This window comes from Polypterus senegalus, chromosome 2 (genome assembly GCF_016835505.1).
Source record: "Polypterus senegalus isolate Bchr_013 chromosome 2, ASM1683550v1, whole genome shotgun sequence".
Taxonomy (NCBI): Eukaryota; Metazoa; Chordata; class Cladistia; order Polypteriformes; family Polypteridae; genus Polypterus; species Polypterus senegalus.
In genome coordinates this window covers 211284701-211305480 of record NC_053155.1, presented here as the reverse complement: position 1 = coordinate 211305480, position 20780 = coordinate 211284701, and the positions used below count along the sequence as shown (strand labels likewise).

Below are 20780 nucleotides of genomic sequence, written 5' to 3'. Positions count from 1 at the left end.
TATAACTAAAAAAGAAAAAAAACAAAAAACAAAAAAACACACACACACTGAAGCTACACTTGCAACCATTACCTATCAGTTGCTTCCTTGATCTCTTGATTTCCCCATAACACATACAGGATAGTCTGCATGTTCACTGGCACATTTAATGTCAAGGGAAAAGTATAGTGGACAGCCCAGAGCAAACACAGTAAGGAAACAGCACCAAAAATGTAGCAAGTTGTTGAAAGAGTCATCAACTCATAACAGAAAACAGTATAGTTAGCTATGAAATACTAAAAATTTATTTTAGTCATGATAGGCACAAGATTTCTCATTTAACAATGCAAAAGTCACTATAGTTCACTTTGTTACATTTTCCAGTATCATGGCCATTCTGGCCATTCTAACTAAAGCCAACATGATCTAGAGTTGAAACCTCCCAAATTTCATCATCTGTAGGCACTGATAATGCAGGAAAAGTGTCAGGTGATTTAGTCTCTACACAGTCCTCCTTTCCTGAAGCCATTAGTTTGTTTTCATTGATTACAGTACATTTCAAATCACCTATTGAAGTAGCTTCATCACCAGCTTTGACAATATGGTTCGAAAAGTGTTCCACTGAAGGGGTAGCCATTTCATCAAGCCCAAACAAGTTACTCCGTACAATGTAGCGAACACATTGAAGGATTACATTCCTCTCATGCCGAATGTCTCTAGCCAGCAACTGTAAATAAAAATATACATGGAAAAAATACAATTAAAATTTGGTTTAAGAAATTATTCTTGTACATGCTTACGCTGATTTACAAATACAAAACAACTGCAGGAAAGTATATACAAACTAGATAAGTAAATACAGTAACACTTTACATTAAGTGTCCATAATTATACAGGTAATTACATTGTAGTTACAGTGTAAGTACAGTGTAACCGAGTTATTACTCCATACTTACTGTGTAATACAAAGTAACGCTATGCTTAATTACTCAATTGTCATTGTTATTCCACAGTGTAAATAATTGCAATGTAACAATTTATCACTGATCCAAAAACAAGTGTCCTTACATAGTTACATTTTGAAAGTACAGATACAATGTAATAAAAATATCAGGATATGTAACTACAACTATGTAACAGATGTTCCATGGTCTGGGCAATTTTAATGGAGAATTGCAGTGATAACTGCATAGGTTTTCGATGATATTTCAAGATCTTTTTTAAATGGTGAAAACATCTTTACAAAATGGTTAACACTTTTGCCTCACAGGTCCATTATCCTGAGATGGAATTCTGTCTGGAGATGTGCGCAAAATGTGTATGTTCTACCCATGTTTCCCTATGTCTTCTTCATAGGTTTTACTGCCACATCCCAGGGACACGTGGCCATATGTGTGACAGCGTGACTGCTGGTATGTTTGTCAGTGGGCCTTGCAATGAGATGGCTCCCCATCCTGGGCCATTTCTGGCCTTGTGCCCGGTGATGCTTGGAATGGCTCTGTAGCCTTGTGTACATTTATTGAATGATGCAAGTTTGGTAGTATTAGGTTAGGGATGGGTATAATAATAGCCCAAAAAATCAACAATAAAATAGTGTAATATAACTACAAGAATGTGACAAATGCTTGTTTAAGCAAAACATGTCAAGGAGGTGCCCCTCTAGATTCTGGGAAAAAGTGTTAACCCTTTTACAAAGGTGTTTTCACCATTTAAAAAAGATCTTGAAATATCATCGCAAATCTAAGCAGTTATCACTGCAATTCTCCATTAAAATTGCCCAGACCATGGAACATCGGTTACATAGTTGTAGTTACATACAATAATTATTATTACACTTTAAAAATATAGATACAATGTAACTATGTAAAGGCACTTAATTTTGCATCAGTGATAAATTGTTACATTGTAATTATATTAACTGTGGAATAACAATCACAACTGACAATTAACTAGAATGTTACTTTGTATTACACAGTAAGTACGGAGTAATAACTCATAGATACACAGTACTTATACAGGTAATTACATAGTTACAGTGTAATTATGGACATTTAATGTAAAGTGTTACTGTAAAGACAGTACAATTATAAGACTATTTTGAGATAAATGCAAATTCGAGACAAAAAAACAGCTTCACGTACTATGTAGCAATGACAATAACTGTGACAATTTAAATGGTTGTAGAATGTTGAAAGCAATGTCTTTGAATTTCTGCCTATCAGCAAATTAGCATTTGTTATGAATAACACACATAATGTCATTTCGATGAGAACAAAAAATGTCTGTATCAGGATCACTGCTATGATGCAATCACTGTGCAATGCCCTTGCTATATCACTTCTCACTTTTCAGTTGTTGTCTGTTAATTACTTTGTGCAAATACTGCAATTCTGTCTCTGTTGAGTCAATGGTTATAAAATCCATGCCGTTATTAAAGCACTTTTGCGGTAAGTACATCTTTATTTATTAAATTTATCCAGGAGCAAGTCTCTGTAAATCTTTTATCGAGTTTCACTTTTGGTTTTTCAGCAGCTTGTGAAGCAGAAACTCAACAGTGCCATAACAGAAATGCTGCCTTGCACAATCAGGTTTGCAGGGCGACAAAATTTAGCATACCAGTACATGATGCAGAGAAAAAAGCGACCATAGAGTGGGAAACAGTGGACTGCAGGGCTTATCTACACTAATTAATTATATAGGACTAATTCAGATGTGCCAATTAACCAAACCCAAGTGAAGTTTACATGGGGGTGAATATGCAAACTCCTGTAGGACAGTGAAAAGACCAAGAAATAAACCAAGTCTCCTCGACTTGTGAAGCAAATTACCACTTTAGTTGAAAACAGCAATTAAAGATGCAATTGTTTTTTCAAGCACATTAGACTCAGAATATTTGTAAATAAAAGGTTAAGATGTCTTATATATTTTAAGTTTAAATAGCTCACTTCTCTGTTAGGACTCTGAAGTACCACTACAGAAGATAAAATAAACAAAAGCCTAAACAGAGCATGTGAGTGGTAGATGTTTAATATTTTCTGCTAGTAATCATTCTCAGTTATATACTTCTTTAGAGCGGCACACACAGTCACATTGGTTATCACTTCTGCCTCACAACTACAGAGGCATTTGTCTGGGCACTGTTTAAATGTAATATGCATGTTATCCTAGTGTCTACATGGGCTTTCTCCAGGTACTACAGGATCCTCTTGCAACTCAAAAATGTGAAGATTAAGCTGTAACAACTTTTTTCTTGCATACATTCTGTCAGATAAGCTCCAGCTCCTCACAACCCAGTTTTGGATTTATTGCTTTGAAAAAAATGCATAAATGAAAAGCAGGTCTGGTAAATATCTGACAGTTGGCATCAAAGGATAATTTTTATGAGCTCAATATTTAAAAGATTATTCTTACAAATACAAATATTTGGTTATGCAATTGCTTAAAATGTGAAGATATAAAAATAAATTAACAACAGAATGCACATAAATATAGCAAAATAGAATAGGGAACCTTGGAACTACATTAACAATCAGTCTGACATCACGACTGTGAGAAGAACACTGGATATTGTGATGACAACCTACATGACCATGAAGATTCTTAACTACCTAATATTCATTTCTGAAATGTTAAAATCATATTTTAAGATAAACACCAACCATTTCTAGTAAAGTAGGGTGCCGTTTTATTGGATGCTGCTGGGCTTTTCTCCCCTTTTTCCTTGGGCAAAACCTGTGCCCTTTTTTAAATACAGCTCCCGATTCCTGATATTTTCTTTGTATATTAACATCTTGGTGCTCATGTGGTAGAACATTTTTGGACCTCAAAGGTGCATTCCTCAGAATAGTCTGATTTTCTTCCAAAACTTTAGATACATTTCTCAATGGCAGTTCTAAAAAGGGGGGTGGAGGGGGGAGAAAAAAAGGTCAGTCAGAAATTCTTGTGAATTTTTCTTACAAATCACATAGCTACTCAGGGTCACAAAATATTTAAAGCAACAAGGTCGCAAATATAACTCACGGAAAAGGCAAGTTTTGTACACTCCTAAGAAACTAACTTTAATTATGGGACTGAACAGCCTTTTCTCTCTCTTTTCTTTTAAGTGTTATTTTGCAACAGCCATATTGAAGTGCTGCAACAACTAATTGATACAACAGAACAAAAACAAAGCAAATATATATTTCTTTTTTTCTTATGCTTTTTAGGGATTATTTTCTATTATAAAAAAAAAATCTTAGCACTCTATTACCTTCAGGCACTTCATCGCTTTCACTCTCTGAGCTGCTTGCATAATTTGCAACAAGGGCACCTAACCCTGAAGTCATCAGCTTTGGGACCACTGTAAGCCCTTCTTTTTTGTCTTTGTGATCTTCATCTTTGTCTGACTCTTCAAAGATTATTAAAAACAAAAAAAAAAAAGAAATATTTTAACACTTATTCATTGAGTTAAGTCCTGAGACTAGAGTTCTATAACATCATTGAGCTTAAAAAACTTGGTGCTGTTGGTTACAGACACTAAAACCTATCACAAGAGTGTTAAGATGACTACACATCTGTTCTCTGAAAACCTTACTCTAGATTTGGACACAAATACATGTGCATTTCTTGAGTGGCAGTCAAGTGGCAGCAATAACCTTTGTGCCAACATATTATGAGGGGAACTGATAAACATATCCTAAGTAAGTAGTGCCACAAAAACTAATCAATGTCATCAGTAATAACCCACCAATAAAAAGTTGCCAATAAATTGTAATCAGATGATTTTTTACACTTTTCGTATGTCACTCCATTGACCAATAACATTAGTTACATTTTGAGACATAGTGGAAACCCAGGACGTAACTATGGAGGTCAAAAACTTAACAAGTGTGGAATCATTTCAGCTTCACATCTGGTCGGAAATCTATGCCTTCTAAGATCTTTAAAAATGATATCACTTGCCAAGGGAGCATCTAAAAAAAAACCCTGAGTAATGTGATATTTCTTTCACCAACACTAAATACTCAGGGATAATCCAGCAGCACTCTCAATGTCACTTTCGGTTTCTACTGCTAGCACAAAATCCTCCACCAACAGTGCATGATCCAGGTCAACAATATAAAAAGCAACCTCTGCAGAGAATTGTTTTACTGATACAGTACTGACAACTAATATGATTATATCTGCCAGATGCTAGTAAACAATTCATTCTAGGCGCTTCTGTCAATGCTTAACAATGGTTTCAACCCTTTTCTCTTTGATGTCAAGTATTGTTGATAAAAGCTTTGAAAGTGTAAATCTAGACTTTACAGATAGCAACAAGACACGTTGCTATGCACTTCACTGGGCAAATGTAATGTTACAGTATACCTGTACTATTGATATGGAAAAAACAGCATTGCGTGAAAAATAAAACAATGCTCAAACTCAAGTCAAGAACCTCCAATTAATTAATTAATTTAATTAATTAAAACAATAATTAAGCAACTAATCAGTTATCAAAAATAGATCTTGGTCACTCACAGCTTGAATTTACTAGGACTGCAACTGTATTGCCACTTTGATTTACTCAAGCAAATCATTCAATTCACTTCAGAGATACTAAAGTAGGACCTTTTTAACGGTTATCAAGTTCATCTATCAACTTGCACAGAAAAATGGTTTTCCAAACTTCCATTATATCTTTCAATGTATGCAGTTATGCATATAATTGGAACCTTTTTAATTTCAAAATTAAAATTTCCCCACAGATTGTAAAAAAACAGAATCACATTAACGGAACCTGAGTAATAAGCCAATCTATAAAAAAAATAGCAAATCTTAATACAAAAGGCACATAGCTGCCCCGGATTTCTTCCAAAATCAAGTTCCAATGGATATTTTTACTATTTGCTCCGAAATTAAGACTTGCAATAAATTCCCGTTAAATCTGATAAACCAACCTCAAGCTAGCCATTTCTTATGAAGGGAAGAAATACCAGATAAGAAAGCCAGACAGTAAGTGAAATGTACACACAATACAACCTTTGGACAAAATACATAATAAAACAAAGAAAAAATATGCATCAAACAAAATATGGGTAACTTTTATCTAATAAAGAACCAAACAAACAATCTCGAAAATCGGCAACATTGTAAATGTTACAGAAATCAAGCATATTATGTCCGCACATACTTATGTCAAAAACTTTTATCAAAGATGTGATAAATGTTTCTTATGGTAAGTACAAACAAAAATATAGTGGGATCAAAGCAATATAAACATCTACATTAGATCACCATAAATTTTTCACGGTAAAGAGAAATCTGAATGATCCTTTCGCTGTTACGGCTATGCAATTGTATATTGTGTTTTGTAAAAGCTTTACTGTAGACTGTCATAAGTATCCTAGCAACATTAGATCTCTGTAATAAATTCTATAATGGATGAAAACTGCCTAACTGCCCTGAGCGTCACAAGAATAATTTTAAATATTCTTAATGTAGCCATCCATACTTTATTTTACTCCAGATTTTTTTTTAAACTGGTACAATGCCTCATTCTAAACCATTTACTTAGAATGGAGTACACAACAAAGGAGAATGCTTGCAAAGAGGCATGGAGGCAGTGGCAAAGAGAAAGAGAAAGAGAGAGAGAGAGAGAGAGAGAGAAATGCTTTGGTATTTGCTTGGTTCTGCTTCTCTATACTTGTGTTGGTGGGGGAAGAGTTTCCAAAATAAATCCTCTTGTTCATTTTATACTTGTGTCCAAGCCTTTGCACCAGATATTTGGGGAGCTGGAGCACCCCAAACAATGTACACTGTGTACATTTATCATATACTAATTGAAGCCAAATGAACATTAAGAACAAAAATACAAAATATAGAAAATGATTACATATTAGTTAGATTTTTACTTCTAGGATCATATATAACAATTACATTTTATGTCTTCTTTTAAATTGTTGGAGTTTTTCTTGAACAGCTAAAAACAGTTGTTTAGCTTAGACACCAAACAAAAAAAACTTCATAGCCTGGTGTCTCTATCCTTTCAGACTTTCTTCAACTTATGACAAAAACCAACAAAAAGATCTATCATGTTCACTCTAATAAAAATAATACGTAATATGAAATGAAGGCAAATACATTCTTACATTTCTTTATATTAGGGCTGTCAATGTAAACACATTAACACACACTATTAATTTTTAATGTACAACTTTTTTTTCCCTTAATCATGTTATTTGACACCCCCTGCTATCTAGGCCAATGATTTTCAAACTAGACACCATGGCCTGGGAAGGCTAGTTTTATTTTAAAAAATGCCACTTTTAAAGATTGACTTTAAAATTGTCTAGTTTTAAAATAAACATACAAGTAACCAGTGCTTGAAGAAAGCTGATTAAAAAGCATTTGGTGTGCAGAAGAAAAACAAAGACTATACAGTATAACAACCCAAAAATCCTCCGTAATAACTTGTTAAAATCCCTAAATAGAATAGCAGGGGGAGAGGTAGGAGTTAAGAAATCTCACTTTTAGTTATGCCTGGTAAGTGTTTCCCCAAGGAAAAAAGTCTGAAGACCCCTGGATTAGAGATATCGTTTTACATTTGATCACATATGTGCTAAGTCTGCTGTAGTTAAGCATTTGATTTGATTAATAGGCCTAGTATTAAACCAAGTCTAGCAGTGTAACTACTGTTAGCAGTAACCAAGATTTAAGAAAGACAACAATTATGGTAACTTTTGATTTAAAACTCTCCCAAATGGTTTAAAGCACAAAATTATTGATACTTGTAAACTTAGTGCAAGTAAATTTAAACATCACTGAAGTACATCATCTTTGGCTTATCAGTTAAGAGCAAAATATTCATGATGCTGCTGTTAAAATCTTTAACGTCAGGAAGCAATATCTGCTGCAGAATGCAATCTATGAATGTACAACTCGCGTCAATGAATGAAGCACTACCACTAATTATTGCAAAATGGATTGCATCAGACTACAGACCTCTAAATATAGCATCATTCAATGTCATTTGGTTAATTCTTTCAAATTACCTTCACATGGGACAAATATGCAACACATCAAGAATTCATATGAAAGACACAAGTCTTTGAAGTTTGAACAGATTAAGAAGTTGTGTAGCCTTAATAGAGAAATAGTTCATGTTGCTGGTTAAACATTTGATTAATCCCAATTAATCAAGTGCCATTTTGTGATTAATCGTGATTAAAAATTTAAATCATCTGAAAGCCTTACTTTATATTTATATTTACACCCATACATACACACAAACACAAGAAATCTGAGCAATAAGAAATTACATATTTAAGAAGCAGTGAAGAACAAATTTTTAAAATACATTACAAGATGCTTGGAATAAATGCTTAATGAAAAAATGCAGCCTAAAGAATCCACTGTTAGCTGACCTCACTGCTGATAGTGTGTTTACAGCTATAGGTACCCAGTGAGAGAACAGGAGTACAAAATCAAAGCAGTCCTAAGATACTAGGTAAAAAAGAGAGGACACCTAAATGTTGCCAAACATGGAGCCATTCAGATGGTAATGGAAAGCTCACACCACAGATTGGGAACAAGCAGTCACAAATACTGCCCATTTTCAGCATGTTTCCCGAGATGAGGAACAGTTGGTAGAAAGAACGAACCAAGGACATATAGTATAGTTGTGCTTGAAAGTTTGTGAACCCTTTAGAGTTTTCTATATTTCTGCATAAATATGACCTAAAACATCATCATATTTTCACTCAAGTTCTAAAAGTAGATAAAGAGAAACCAGTTAAACAAATGAGACAAAAATATTATACTTGGTCATTTATTTATTGAGGAAAATGATCGAATATTACATATTTGTGAGTGGCAAAAGTATGTGAACCTCTAGGATTAGCAGTTAGTTTGAAGGTGAAATTAGAAACAGGTGTTTTCAGTCAATGGGATGACAATCAGGTGTGAGTGGGCACCCTGTGTTATTTAAAGAACAAGGATCTATCAAAGTCTACTCTTCACAACACGTTTGTGGAAGAGTATCATGGCACGAACAAAGGAGATTTCTGAGGACCTCAGAAAAAGAGTTGTTGATGCTCATCAGGCTGGAAAAGGTTACAAAACCATCTCTAAAAAGAGTTTGGACTCCACCAATTCAGAGTCAGACAGATTGTGCACAAATCGAGAAAATTCAAGACCATTGTTACCTTCCCCAGGAGTGGTCGACCAACAAAGATCACTCCAAGAGCAAAGCATGTAATAGTCGGCAAGGTCACAAAAGGACCCCAGGGTATCTTCTAAGCAACTGAAGGCCTCTCTCACATTGGCTAATGTTCATGTTCATGAGTCCACCATCAGGAGAACACTGAACAACAATGGTGTGCATGGCAGAGTTGCAAGGAGAAAGCCACTGCTCTCCAAAAAAAAAAAAAAAAAAATTGCTGCTATTGGAGGACTGTTTTGTGGACGGATGAGACCGAAATAGAACTTCTTGGTTGAAATGAAAAGCATTATGTTTGGAGAAAGGAAAACACTGCACTCCAGCAATCTTATCCCATCTGTGAAACATGGTGGTGGTAGTATCATGGTTTGGGTCTGTTTTGCTGCATCTGGGCTAGGATGGCTTGCCTTCATTGATGGAACAATGAATTCTGAATTATATCAGAGAATTCTAAAGGAAAATGTCAGGACCTCTGTCCATGAACTGAATCTCAAGAGAAGGTGGGTCATGCAGCAAGACAAGGACCCTAAGCACACAAGTCGTTCTATCAAAGAATGGTTAAGGAAGAATAAAGTTAATGTTTTGGAAGTCAAAGTCCTGACCATAATCCAATCGAAATGTTGTGGAAGGAAGTTAATGTGAGGAAACCCACCAACATCCCAGAGTTGAAGCTGTTCTGTACAGAGGAATGGGCTAAAATTCCTCCAAGCCGGTGTGCAGGAATGGTCAAAAGTTACTGGAAACGTTTAGCTGCAGTTTTTGGGGTACACCAAATACTGAAAGCAAAGGTTCACATACTTTTGCCACTCACAAATGTGTAATATTCGATCATTTTCCTTAATGAATAAATGACCAAGTATAATATTTTTGTCTCATTTGTTTAACTGGTTTTTCGTTATCTACTTTTAGGACTTGAGTGAAAATCTGATAATGTTTTAGGTCATATTTATGCAGTAATATAGAGAATTCTAAAGGGTTCACAAACATTCAAGCACAACTGCATGTACTGACAAGAAACTGGCCTAAATTAAATGCTGGAATATGTACTGTACGTTAAGATAGCATTTCTGAACTAGATCCTAGCAGCAACAACCAACTGGAGAAAAAGAGAAATAGTGCACAGTGGATAAAGTATGGAACAGAATACATTAGTTGAGCAGCTGGATTTTTTTTCAGGTATGGATTTTTGAAAGAGCCAGTTTCTGTAGCCGAGGATCAGACCGCCAAGGTCCCCGCCTTCGGCCACCACCCAACTCACACTGCACCCAACCTCCTTTGCCCCTCCCATAGGTGGTGAGCCCAAGGGGAGGAGGACCCACGTTACCTCTTCGGGCTGTGCCCAGCTGAACCCCATGGGTGCAGGCCCGGCCACCAGGCGCTCACCATTGAGCCCCACCTCCAGGCCTGGCTCCAGAGGGGGGCCCCGGTGACCCGCGTCTGGGCAAGGGAAAATGTCATCCAAAGTTTTCTTTCGTCATTAGAGGTTTGTTGAACCACTCTTTGTCTCATCCCTCACCTAGGGGATAACATAGCTCCTAGGATCATTGGGACACGCAAACCCCTCCACCACGATAAGGTGACGGTTCAAGGAGGGGAGCCCGTTTCCAGTGAGAGTTGGACTCCGCCAGGGCTGCCCTTTGTCAACGATTCAGTTTATAACTTTTATGGTCAGAATTTTCTAGGCGCAGCCAGGGTGTTAAAGGGGTCCGGTTTGGTGGACTCAGGATTGGGTCACTGCTTTTTGCAGATGATGTTGTCCTGTTTGCTTCATCAGGCCGTGATCTTCAGCTCTCTCTGGATCGGTTCGCAGCCGAGTGTGAAACGGCTGGGATGAGAATCAGCACCTCCAAATCCGAGACAATGGTCCTCAGCTGGAAAAGGGTGGAGTGCCCTCTCAGGGTTGGGGGAGAGATCCTGCCCCAAGTGGAGGAGTTCAAGTATCTCAGGGTCTTGTTCATGAGTGAGGGAAGAATGGAGCATGAAAAATCGACAGGCGGATCGGTGCGGCATCCGCAGTGATGCGGGCTCTGCATCGGTCTGGCATGGTGAAAAAAGTGCTGAGACGTAAGGTGAAGCTCTCAATTTACAAGTCGATCTACGTTCCTACTCTCACCTATGGTCATGAGCTATGGGTAGTGACCGAAAGAATGAGATTGCGAATACAAGCGGCTGAAATGAGTTTCCTTCCGTGCCTGGGCTTTCCCTTAAAGATAGGGTGAGAAGCTCAGTCATCCAGAAGGGGCTCAGAGTAGAGCCGCTGCTCCTCCGTATCGAGGGGAGTCAGATGTGGTTGGCTCGGGCATCTGATCAGGATGCCTCCTGGACGCCTCCCTGGTGAGGTGTTCCAGGCACATCCAACCGGGAGGAGGCCCCCGGGGAAGACCCAGGACACGTTGGAGGGACTATGTCGTCCCGGCTGGCCTGAGAACGCCTTGGGATTCTCCCAGAAGAGCTGGAAGAAGTGGCCGGGGAGAGGGAAGTCTGGGCCTCTCTGCTTAAGCTGCTGCCCCCGCGAACCTGACCCCGGATAAGCGGAAGAGGATGAATGAATGGATGGATTTTTGAGAGCAGTTGTAACATGTAGTGGCAACACTGCATACAAAAAGCATGGGGGCCAACAGAGAGATCAGTCAACATCACCTTGAAGAACACCACTCACAGTGTTCACAGATGGGCTCTCCAGGGTTGGTTGACAGAGCTCTCCATTTAGTTCATGCTGCAAAACACTCGCTTCTGAACCCAAGATTGCTACAACATTTTTCACTATCAGCAGTTCAACACATTGCAAATCTTCAAACTGAAATGCTTTGAGGTGCGAGCTCACAGCTATTCCCAATAGTAAATAGTTGCAGAGGTACAATTAAAAGTGAATGAGGAGTTCGAGAAGTTGACAATAAATGGTATGTGCAGTAAAAGGATGGGGAGATCTTGTGCATGTTGTGAAAAAAACAAAGCAAAAGGACAAAGGGTCAATAAGCAAATGTGTTGCATAAAATACAAAATCTCCTAATCCAAGGCAACTTCTAATTATGAATTCCATTCGAGAGCTTGTAAGATGTCAAATAAATTATAAATACAGCATGTTCTCCAGATTAACTGTCCTGTATGCATGATATTTTGAATTATCTGCACTATAATATCAAGCATAGAAGATTGTCTCCACATATGGTATAAGGGATTTTGTGTATTTACATTAAAATACCCTGTTGCAATGGAAAAAATATACAAACCCAAACATGGTTCCTGCAGTGAGCTTTAATACTCAAGTGTCTTGTTTATCTGTCTTCAGTGTGAAAAATGCATATACTGTACACAATGGTTCTTATTTGCTTTCTAAGTAAGTGTGTGTGTGTGAGAGAATTAATGCTGAGTCAATGGTCAATGACAATGTCCATGGCCACCTAGCAAGGCGCCCCATTGACGTAAATAAACACGTCGATTGGCTCAAAATATTTTAACATTTGCAGAAATTCACCCAAAGCTTCAAACTGAGGCCATCTTTTTTTTTTTTTTTTTAATCTTAAGTGCAAACGAAACAACTGTGTGCCAAGCTAAAATAATGTGCACCTCTCTACAAGCATCTTTCCATTTCTCCAAAAACCCTGGCAATGGTATCATCATCAGTATTATGAAATCACGATGTGAGCATGTGAACTTTTAAGACATCACTCAGCCCTTCTCTGAATGTACCTCCAATAGGTCAGCTGTCCCAGCTTTGATTTCCAGCTTCATAATCAGTGCTGCCCAGTCATGATCTAGCTCCCACATCCCTGAACTGGATTAAACAAGTTTTCACAAAGAAGGATGGATGCATAATAAGTAGTAATTTTTGTACACAAGGAAGGAAGGAACAAATTCTGCACACAATTCCAGTCTATTGTATGGCTTAACATGCTAATTTAAGATCACCAATTATCTTAATTAGCATGTTTTTTTAATGTAGAAGGAAAAGCAAAGAACACAGGTAGAACTTACAAAATCCACAGAGGCTTTACCAGGGCTGGAATATCAATTAAGGTAGGTAGGTACACACACACACACACACACACACACAAGAAGTGGTATCTAGTGCTTTGCAAAGTTGCACAACAACCAAATAAATAGAGAGTTAGGGTCTTGAAAAACATTCAAACTTCAAACAATTCTCTTACAGGGAAGCAAATTTTGAAGTGTCTAAGTAAACTGATGTACAAATACAGAATTGATAATCAGGAATCATAAATAATATGTAAATTAAAGAACAGAAATAATGTGAGCTTTACAAGTATAATTTTCAAAACGGCTACTAATAAGGACCCATTGTCCAATCATCAATGTGAGTTGTAAGCATTATTCTTGGTTGCTTAAACCAACTCCTATCTTGGACATAATTTCAAATAAGTTAAATAATCTTATTTATTCCCTCTATATTTCTATTTTTGTTTTATCGTGACTGATTTTAAAGTAAAATTGTTGTACTATTATTTGTTTGATTTAGTAGTATGCTATTGTAATATTCTGCTTCTCAAAAAAAAAAAAATCAGAAATGTTACCAAGAAAGATTCATAACCTTCGAGTCATGTTTAGATTACAAAGGGCAATGTTGTAACACAAAAGAAAAAAAAAAAAAATGAAACAAAAGTTTTTGATGTGGCTTGCCCATCTAGTACATGGCACAGTTTACATAGAACCTTTCTTCATAGTTGGTGGTATTTTTTTTTAGGTCCACCATACCATGTTGTTAATCGGTGCCCTAGGCACTCTTTGTAGTCTGTCATATTTCTTTTTTGCTGTCTTATAGGCCTTATGAGGATTTAATCTACATTTTATGTACAGTTTACTATCAGATCGTGTTTACGTTTGACATTACCAACTCTGGATTTGTGGGTTTGACATAATCAAATCTTCAAGCAATGTTCAACAGAAAGCAGTATCTTTGAATATAATTAAATCCATTTTGATTAGAACTCAGACAATAATTGTTATCTTAATGAAAACATTAATGTAGCTATTGGGTTATTCAGTTTTAATTGAAAAAAAAAACATTTTGCATCACCAGTTTTGATTTTGATGAAACTTGGCATATGAATTACACCTACCTTCCACAGTGCAAAAATACTTTATTAAAAAAATCCCCTTGCAAAATTGCCATTTTTCTTTACAATGGACAGCATAAACATAATTTAGAATGTCTTCTTTTAAGTAAACAAGCTCACTGAAACATCATACTAAGCTCATTTCTCTTTCTCAATGTAAATGTACTGAAGCTCATATTAGAGAACACTTTAACATTCATTCTTACCGGGCTCACTACTGGCAAACATCCCAAGAGGGTCAGTGTCCTTTGCAGTGTTTGCCTGTGCCATATCCTCCTGACTTGCTGTTGTTTGAGAATCATTACAATTACTCAGTTGATTCTTTGACATTTCCCATTTCCTAAATCTACCAAAGCCTTTGTGATTTCCATGCCAGTCGCTTGATGTTTTCCATTTTCTTGTTTTCTTCATTTTTCTGTAAAAAAAAAAAAATAATAAAAAAAAAAAATTGGAAAACATGTCCCTCAGAGGAATGTACAACTATTTTTAATACTAATATATATCTTAATGTATGGGAATTATGATTTAAATTTTAGTAAAATATTTTATATTGGTAAAACAGCATATACAGGAGTAGTCAAAATCAGCAACAACATCTGGACATCAAACAAAAATCAGTTTCCGCTTAAGGGATGATTATTAGAAGGAGCATAAAAAAAGTTACATTAATAAATCTTTTAATATACACACAAGTGCAATGTAAGATTATTGTATAATGCAAGGCTTCCATAAGCTGCATAATCTTTATGGATTTTCAAAAACTTAATGCACAGCAAATTACATAAAGGTGTGATCAACCTATTTAAGGAAATGAAACTGTATATATCAAACTCTAGCCCTATAGGGCAATGTTGTATTTTGCAGAATATTACAATGGCCCCTAACAACCTCACACATCAACTGTTTATATTAACTTATGCTATTTCAGATCCATACAAATAAATTTTGTAAATTCAAGAGTATATTAAAAAGAACAACTGTATCAAGATTCAAAGGAATTACCAGTATATATAGTTACAAATCAGACTGAAAGACTTCATGGCTAGCATTTGTCTAATAATTCAATGATTTTATACAGATCTATATACTAGACCACTAAGAGGTGTAATTACAGAACTGAGTTGCCAGCCTACACTCAGTTTAAGACACTATGTAATTTGAAAACCTTATCTTAAACTGCGAAAAGCATCAGAATTTTTAAATTTGTTAATATTAATAGTAAATATTAATATTTATTAATATTAATAGTTATATATTTATCTTTAATTGTTATTTCAGAAACCAAATATGCGGCTAACAGGAGTCTTTTCACATCTGTGCACAATCTACTGGTGGTGGTGAAAATTACAATATGTAAAATAACTGCAAACAAGGGCTGGCACCAAAATAAATTTAGCAAGGTGGTAGGTGACAGAAAATGACAATCCCTATAAAGCCCAAATTATTTTTAAATCACAACAAAATGTCTTGGAGTGCATAAGCTATAGATCCTGTACGACAGAAAGCAGCAGAATTGCAACCAAGAGGTAGGCTGCACCAACTAAAACTTTTTAAAGTGTCACAGGTAGTTTTTGCTTTACATTTGCGTTTTCATCATTTGTTTACACTACAATAAATAAAAGATAAATGAACAAAAGCAAAATGATTTTGGCTAATCACAGGGCACCAGTGCATTTCACAGGCACAAAAATGCTCTATCAGCTTTATAAGAGCAGGTGTAGGAACAGGGAATTGTGCAACTAATACTATATTTTATCCAGACAACCATCCACCATCCATTTTTTAACCAGCTTATCCAGTTCAAGACTGTTTGGGAGTTGCAGCCTATCCTAGCTGCAGTGAGTATATGTCAAGATCCAATCCTGGACCAGACACAGTCCATCGCAAAGTACACTGATGCATATACCCAACCCATATTCACATACTGCCCAATTAAGAGTTACCTAATAACATAAAATGCATGCTCTGGAATATGTAAGGAAAGTAATACACCCCTGAAAGAAAACCCAGGGAAAATATTTGTTTAAACTTTTTTTTTTTTATTATTTTTGAATGAAAATGTAAAATGCCCTTTTAAACTGTATGCTTACCAAGATGAATTCCAAAAATGTAAAAGTAATTATAAACAAATTTGATTAGAAAAGTCATCTTTTTAAAATAAACAAAAAATATGACATAGAGATAAATGCAAAAAAAAAAAAAATCCATAATAGTTTTTGTATGTTACAATGATTTAAATCAGTATTCAGTACAGAAAATTGATACTGCTTAAAGTTAAAAGGTAATAAAAAAATAAAAAAGTGTGGACTGTGGAAAATGCAAGCCTTGGAGACAGCAAAATCAATTAAAGAAGAAAACAGTCCTGTCAGGCTTCCACTTCAGTCAGTTTCTTATTATCTTTTAGCTCCCAATGAGCTTCTTTTCATTCAAATTTTTAAGTTTGTGTATTTAACCATTAGCACAGAGTCTCACATTTCATGTGCACAAACTGGCTTGTTGTGTTGAGTTGCATGGCTTTCTCCATCTCTCTGGTTTATAATGTCAGTTTTATTCTGTGATATGTTTATTAAATAAATGGGTAAAATGATTTAAAAAATAACCCTGTCTTCATTTCTCAAAACACACTTGGACTGGATTCAAATGGCAGTCATTTCTTCATTCTATCAGCTTCTACTTATCCATTACCTAAACAGCTGCTTGAATTAAGAACTACTTTATTTTCATATTTTTGGTTCCAGATATACATATATTCAGATGTTTAATATTGATAAACTTGACTGTTGTGTTGCGCTTGATGTAAGGGTAGGTTCAGTATTTAGGACCACTCACCCTCCATTTATAGAGCATTGCTCAAGTCATCTGTGCCAACAGCAATATCAGCATGGGGTCATCTGTTGCCAAGATAGTAAATTAATTTTTGAGTAGGAGTTTAAACACTACAGAGGAAGCATCTAAATTTATGCATTACACTTTTCTTTAAGACGTTAACAGCCTAGGAGAACCTATCAGAAACACATTTGAGACTTACTCGTATATGTCCAAGTTCATTTAACCTTGCCTTCAATGAGACTAACAGGAAAGCGTTGCGCTGTGAACATTCAAAACTACTCGGTAGCCATCGGAAACGTGTTGTGTTCACTGAATAATTTTCAAATTGCCTTTACTTCTTCATTTACCTAACATATTTAACTACAACTTTAAAAACAGAATTGTAGCACACAAAATATGAAGGCTTTTGTGGGCAAAAAAATCTTGTAATGGCCTTTCCCTTTAGAAAGCTTTATTCATCTTCATCTTAAATTATAACTTGGGTTTTGTCTATGATCACCCTATAAATCAAAGTTTTAATTCAAAATACTTCAGTTCACTCTTCAGTAAATTTCACCTGCTTTCTGTTCAGAAAAAAAGTCTCCTGACCTATCAAAAAGAACACATAACTTATTTTCATTGGACTAGGGACTGTTCAATAAGAACACATCCATATATTCGAGGTTTCTTTATTTAGTCATGTTTACACAAGAAAATATGAATAAAAAACGAATAATAGGAGTTTTAAAGAGCTGTAGCTTGGCGCCCATTTTTCGGAGACTGCAGAGCAACCTAGTGGTGTCTTGAGAAATTAATCTAGTTTAATTCCATTGCTGGTAGATGGTGCTAGTGCTTATTTAAAAGCTAACAGTGTATTGTTTCAATTAGTTACGTTCGCAATTATGGCTATGCCACAACAAAAAGCTTTTTGCGTTTGCAAATTCGCCAGAACTCAATTGGTTGTTACTGTACAGCGGACATTTTGTCAAAAATATGGGACTGACCCTCCAAATGAAAATAACAACCGTCGATGGTACCGGCAATTTCGGGATACTGGGTGTATCTGCAAAGGTAAAAACACCGGGCGACCTAACACTTCCTCCTCTGCTGAGAATGTCACCCGAGTGCAAAGTGCGTTCACTCGGAGCCCATCAAAATCAGTTTGACAAGCAAGTCATAAGTTACAGATACCAAAGTCAAGTGTATGGAGAATTCTCAGACGCCGGTTGGTTATGAAACCATATTGTCTGCAGTTGGTTCAGGCCTTTAGACAAGGTGATAAGACGCGTCGAGTTGAGTTTTCAACTTTCATCCAGCAAAATTTGGAGACCAATGAAGATTTTTGTTCCTTGATTATCTTCAGTGATGAAGCTACAATTCACATTAGTGGGAAGGTAAATTGTCATAATGTACGAACTTGGGGTGAAGAAAACCCTAATGCAGTTTTGAACATGAACGAGACTCCCCCAAGACCAACATTTTTTGCACGAAACGTTTACGGTCTTACTTTTTTGAAGGAACCACAGTAACGAGCTGTGTACCTGCAAATGCTGCAACATTGGCTGTTTCGTCAATTGGAAGATCAAGAACCAGCCAGTTTCATTTTTCAACAGGATGGGGCACCACCTCACTGGTCTCTTCCAGTGCGGCATTTCCTAAATGAGACCTATCCCCAACGTTGGATAGGAAGATCTGGGAATCAAGATTTGTCACTCCACCTTTGGCCTCCAGATATCACCCCATGTGTCTTTTTCCTTTGGGGATACGTCAAAGGATTAGTGTTCCAACCACCAATGCCTACAACTTTGGACGAAATGAAGTTGAAGATAAATGCTGCCATTCAAAGCATCAATCCCAATATGTTAGAGAGAGTTCAGCAGGAATTTGAATACCGCGTCAACATTGTTACAGTCACTCGTGGGGGGCACATAGAACATTTATAGACAATGTGGGAAACACGTGAATATAACAGATTTTGTTTATGCTTGTATAATTCAATAAATATAGTTCTTTGAAACTCCGATATTCTTTTTTTATATATACGAAATGAAACTAGATTAATTCTTCAAGATGCCACTAGGTTGCTCTGCAGTCTCCGATGAATGGGCGCCAAGCTATAGGTCTTTAAAACTCTGATATTCTTTTTGGGACACCCTGTACTTTGTCTCATTGTTTAGTATTATTGCAAACTTCAAATCGAAAAGAACACTCAATACACTTTTAATATTTCCTTTTAAATGTCACTTTAATATTGAAAAGGAAAAAAAACAAATTATACTGGCAGAAGACAAAATACAGTTTTACCGTGCAATCTTCATCTAGTTATTTTAATTACGATATCACCCAATTAAAATGTTACCATACTGAAAGCTATTTTCAATAGGAATTAAAAGACTATACAAAACAAAAATAAGATACCCAAACTGTGGTGTTTCCAAGACGTCTCCTCTTTCCAATTTTTCATTCATCAGCATCTTCTTTTGGTTGATATTAGCTAAAGTTGGATAATTTCTTTAAAAACATAAAATAAATTATTTATACTAAAATACTAGAACAGATATGTATTTTTAACTGTTATAATGAGATAATGAATCAAAATGGTAACTTAGAGGACATTCAATCAGTGAATATTATCATTAACACTTCAAAAATTTCACATTATAAAGTTTAAAAATATGATGATTAGCATTTAGATTCACCTACCTTGCATTAAACAAATACAAAAAATTATAGTTGCTATTAAACACAAAAAATTATTCAATATACATGCACTGCAAATCTTTTTTATTTGTATAAGACTGCAAACATTTAAACTCAAAATCACAATGACGAAAAAGTGACTACAAATTTTGCTTAAATAACTTTTTTTAATCTGTATTTGTCTACAAACTTGCATGCTCAAGAAGCAAAATACTATCTCGGGGTGGGGTAAAAAAACAGAATATGCTACTTGGACAAATATTTGGACCTCCATGCTTAGCAAAGCACTGGACAATGAAAACTAAGACAATTAATCATAACCATCAAAACCAGATGATGTCTTAAGCAAATGGAATAAAAAAGACAAAGAGCGGATTTCTTCAATAAACTATTACATTAATGTGAGGAGGCGCAAGATATGTTTGCAGTATGAAGAAAGCAGAAAACACAAGCACAAGTGTGTGAGGTTGTGTGTTTCAGTTTTCCTCGTTAAAGAAAGTGTCCCATTAAGGGCTTGTTTATTCTGATATAGGCTCCTATATCCTATGGTTGTAGGATGGAAAAAATGGGTTTAGAAAAAGAATGACTAGATTAAAAGAAAGTAATAAATCAAATACTATTTTGTAATCTGTTAAGTAAATGGGTTAGGGGCTTTTATTGAAACATTTTAATGTTGACAGTAAATATGAAATAATCAAACAATGCTAGATATACAAAAAGAAGCAAAATTGATTATACAAAAGTATATTTCAATGCAACTGTCATCCCAGATGATGTAGTATTTCAATGGGCTTCAAATCACAGTGTGTGTACTTAACATTTGCATAAAACGTATACTTAAAATGATACATCAGTACTCACTTAATACCTTTTGTTTAGCTTTTAAATATATGTTATATGGGGTATACACAGTAAGAAATGTGTCTAGATTTTCATGTATATCTCACTTACTTTTTTCGTTCTTCTCGCCATTTTAAAATTTCCTCAGGGGTGTCCAATTTAATTCTTTTAGCTCCTGGGCGGTGCATCTGTCATAA

General features: G+C 35.7%; 1 protein-coding gene across 1 annotated transcript in view; it reads right to left on the bottom strand.

Annotated features, from left to right (window-relative positions):
- Nucleotides 1-258: 258 nt before the first annotated feature.
- Nucleotides 259-20780, bottom strand: part of nufip1 (nuclear FMR1 interacting protein 1) — a 32775-nt gene continuing 12253 nt past the window's right edge. Inside the window, exons 5-10 of the mRNA XM_039745274.1 lie at nt 20695-20771; nt 19462-19554; nt 14442-14650; nt 4229-4366; nt 3639-3871; nt 259-706 (exon numbers count right to left, since the gene is read on the bottom strand). Of these exons, the coding sequence (XP_039601208.1) occupies nt 386-706; nt 3639-3871; nt 4229-4366; nt 14442-14650; nt 19462-19554; nt 20695-20771 (1071 nt within the window). The 3' untranslated portion in view covers nt 259-385. The remainder of the gene's footprint in view (nt 707-3638; nt 3872-4228; nt 4367-14441; nt 14651-19461; nt 19555-20694; nt 20772-20780) is intronic.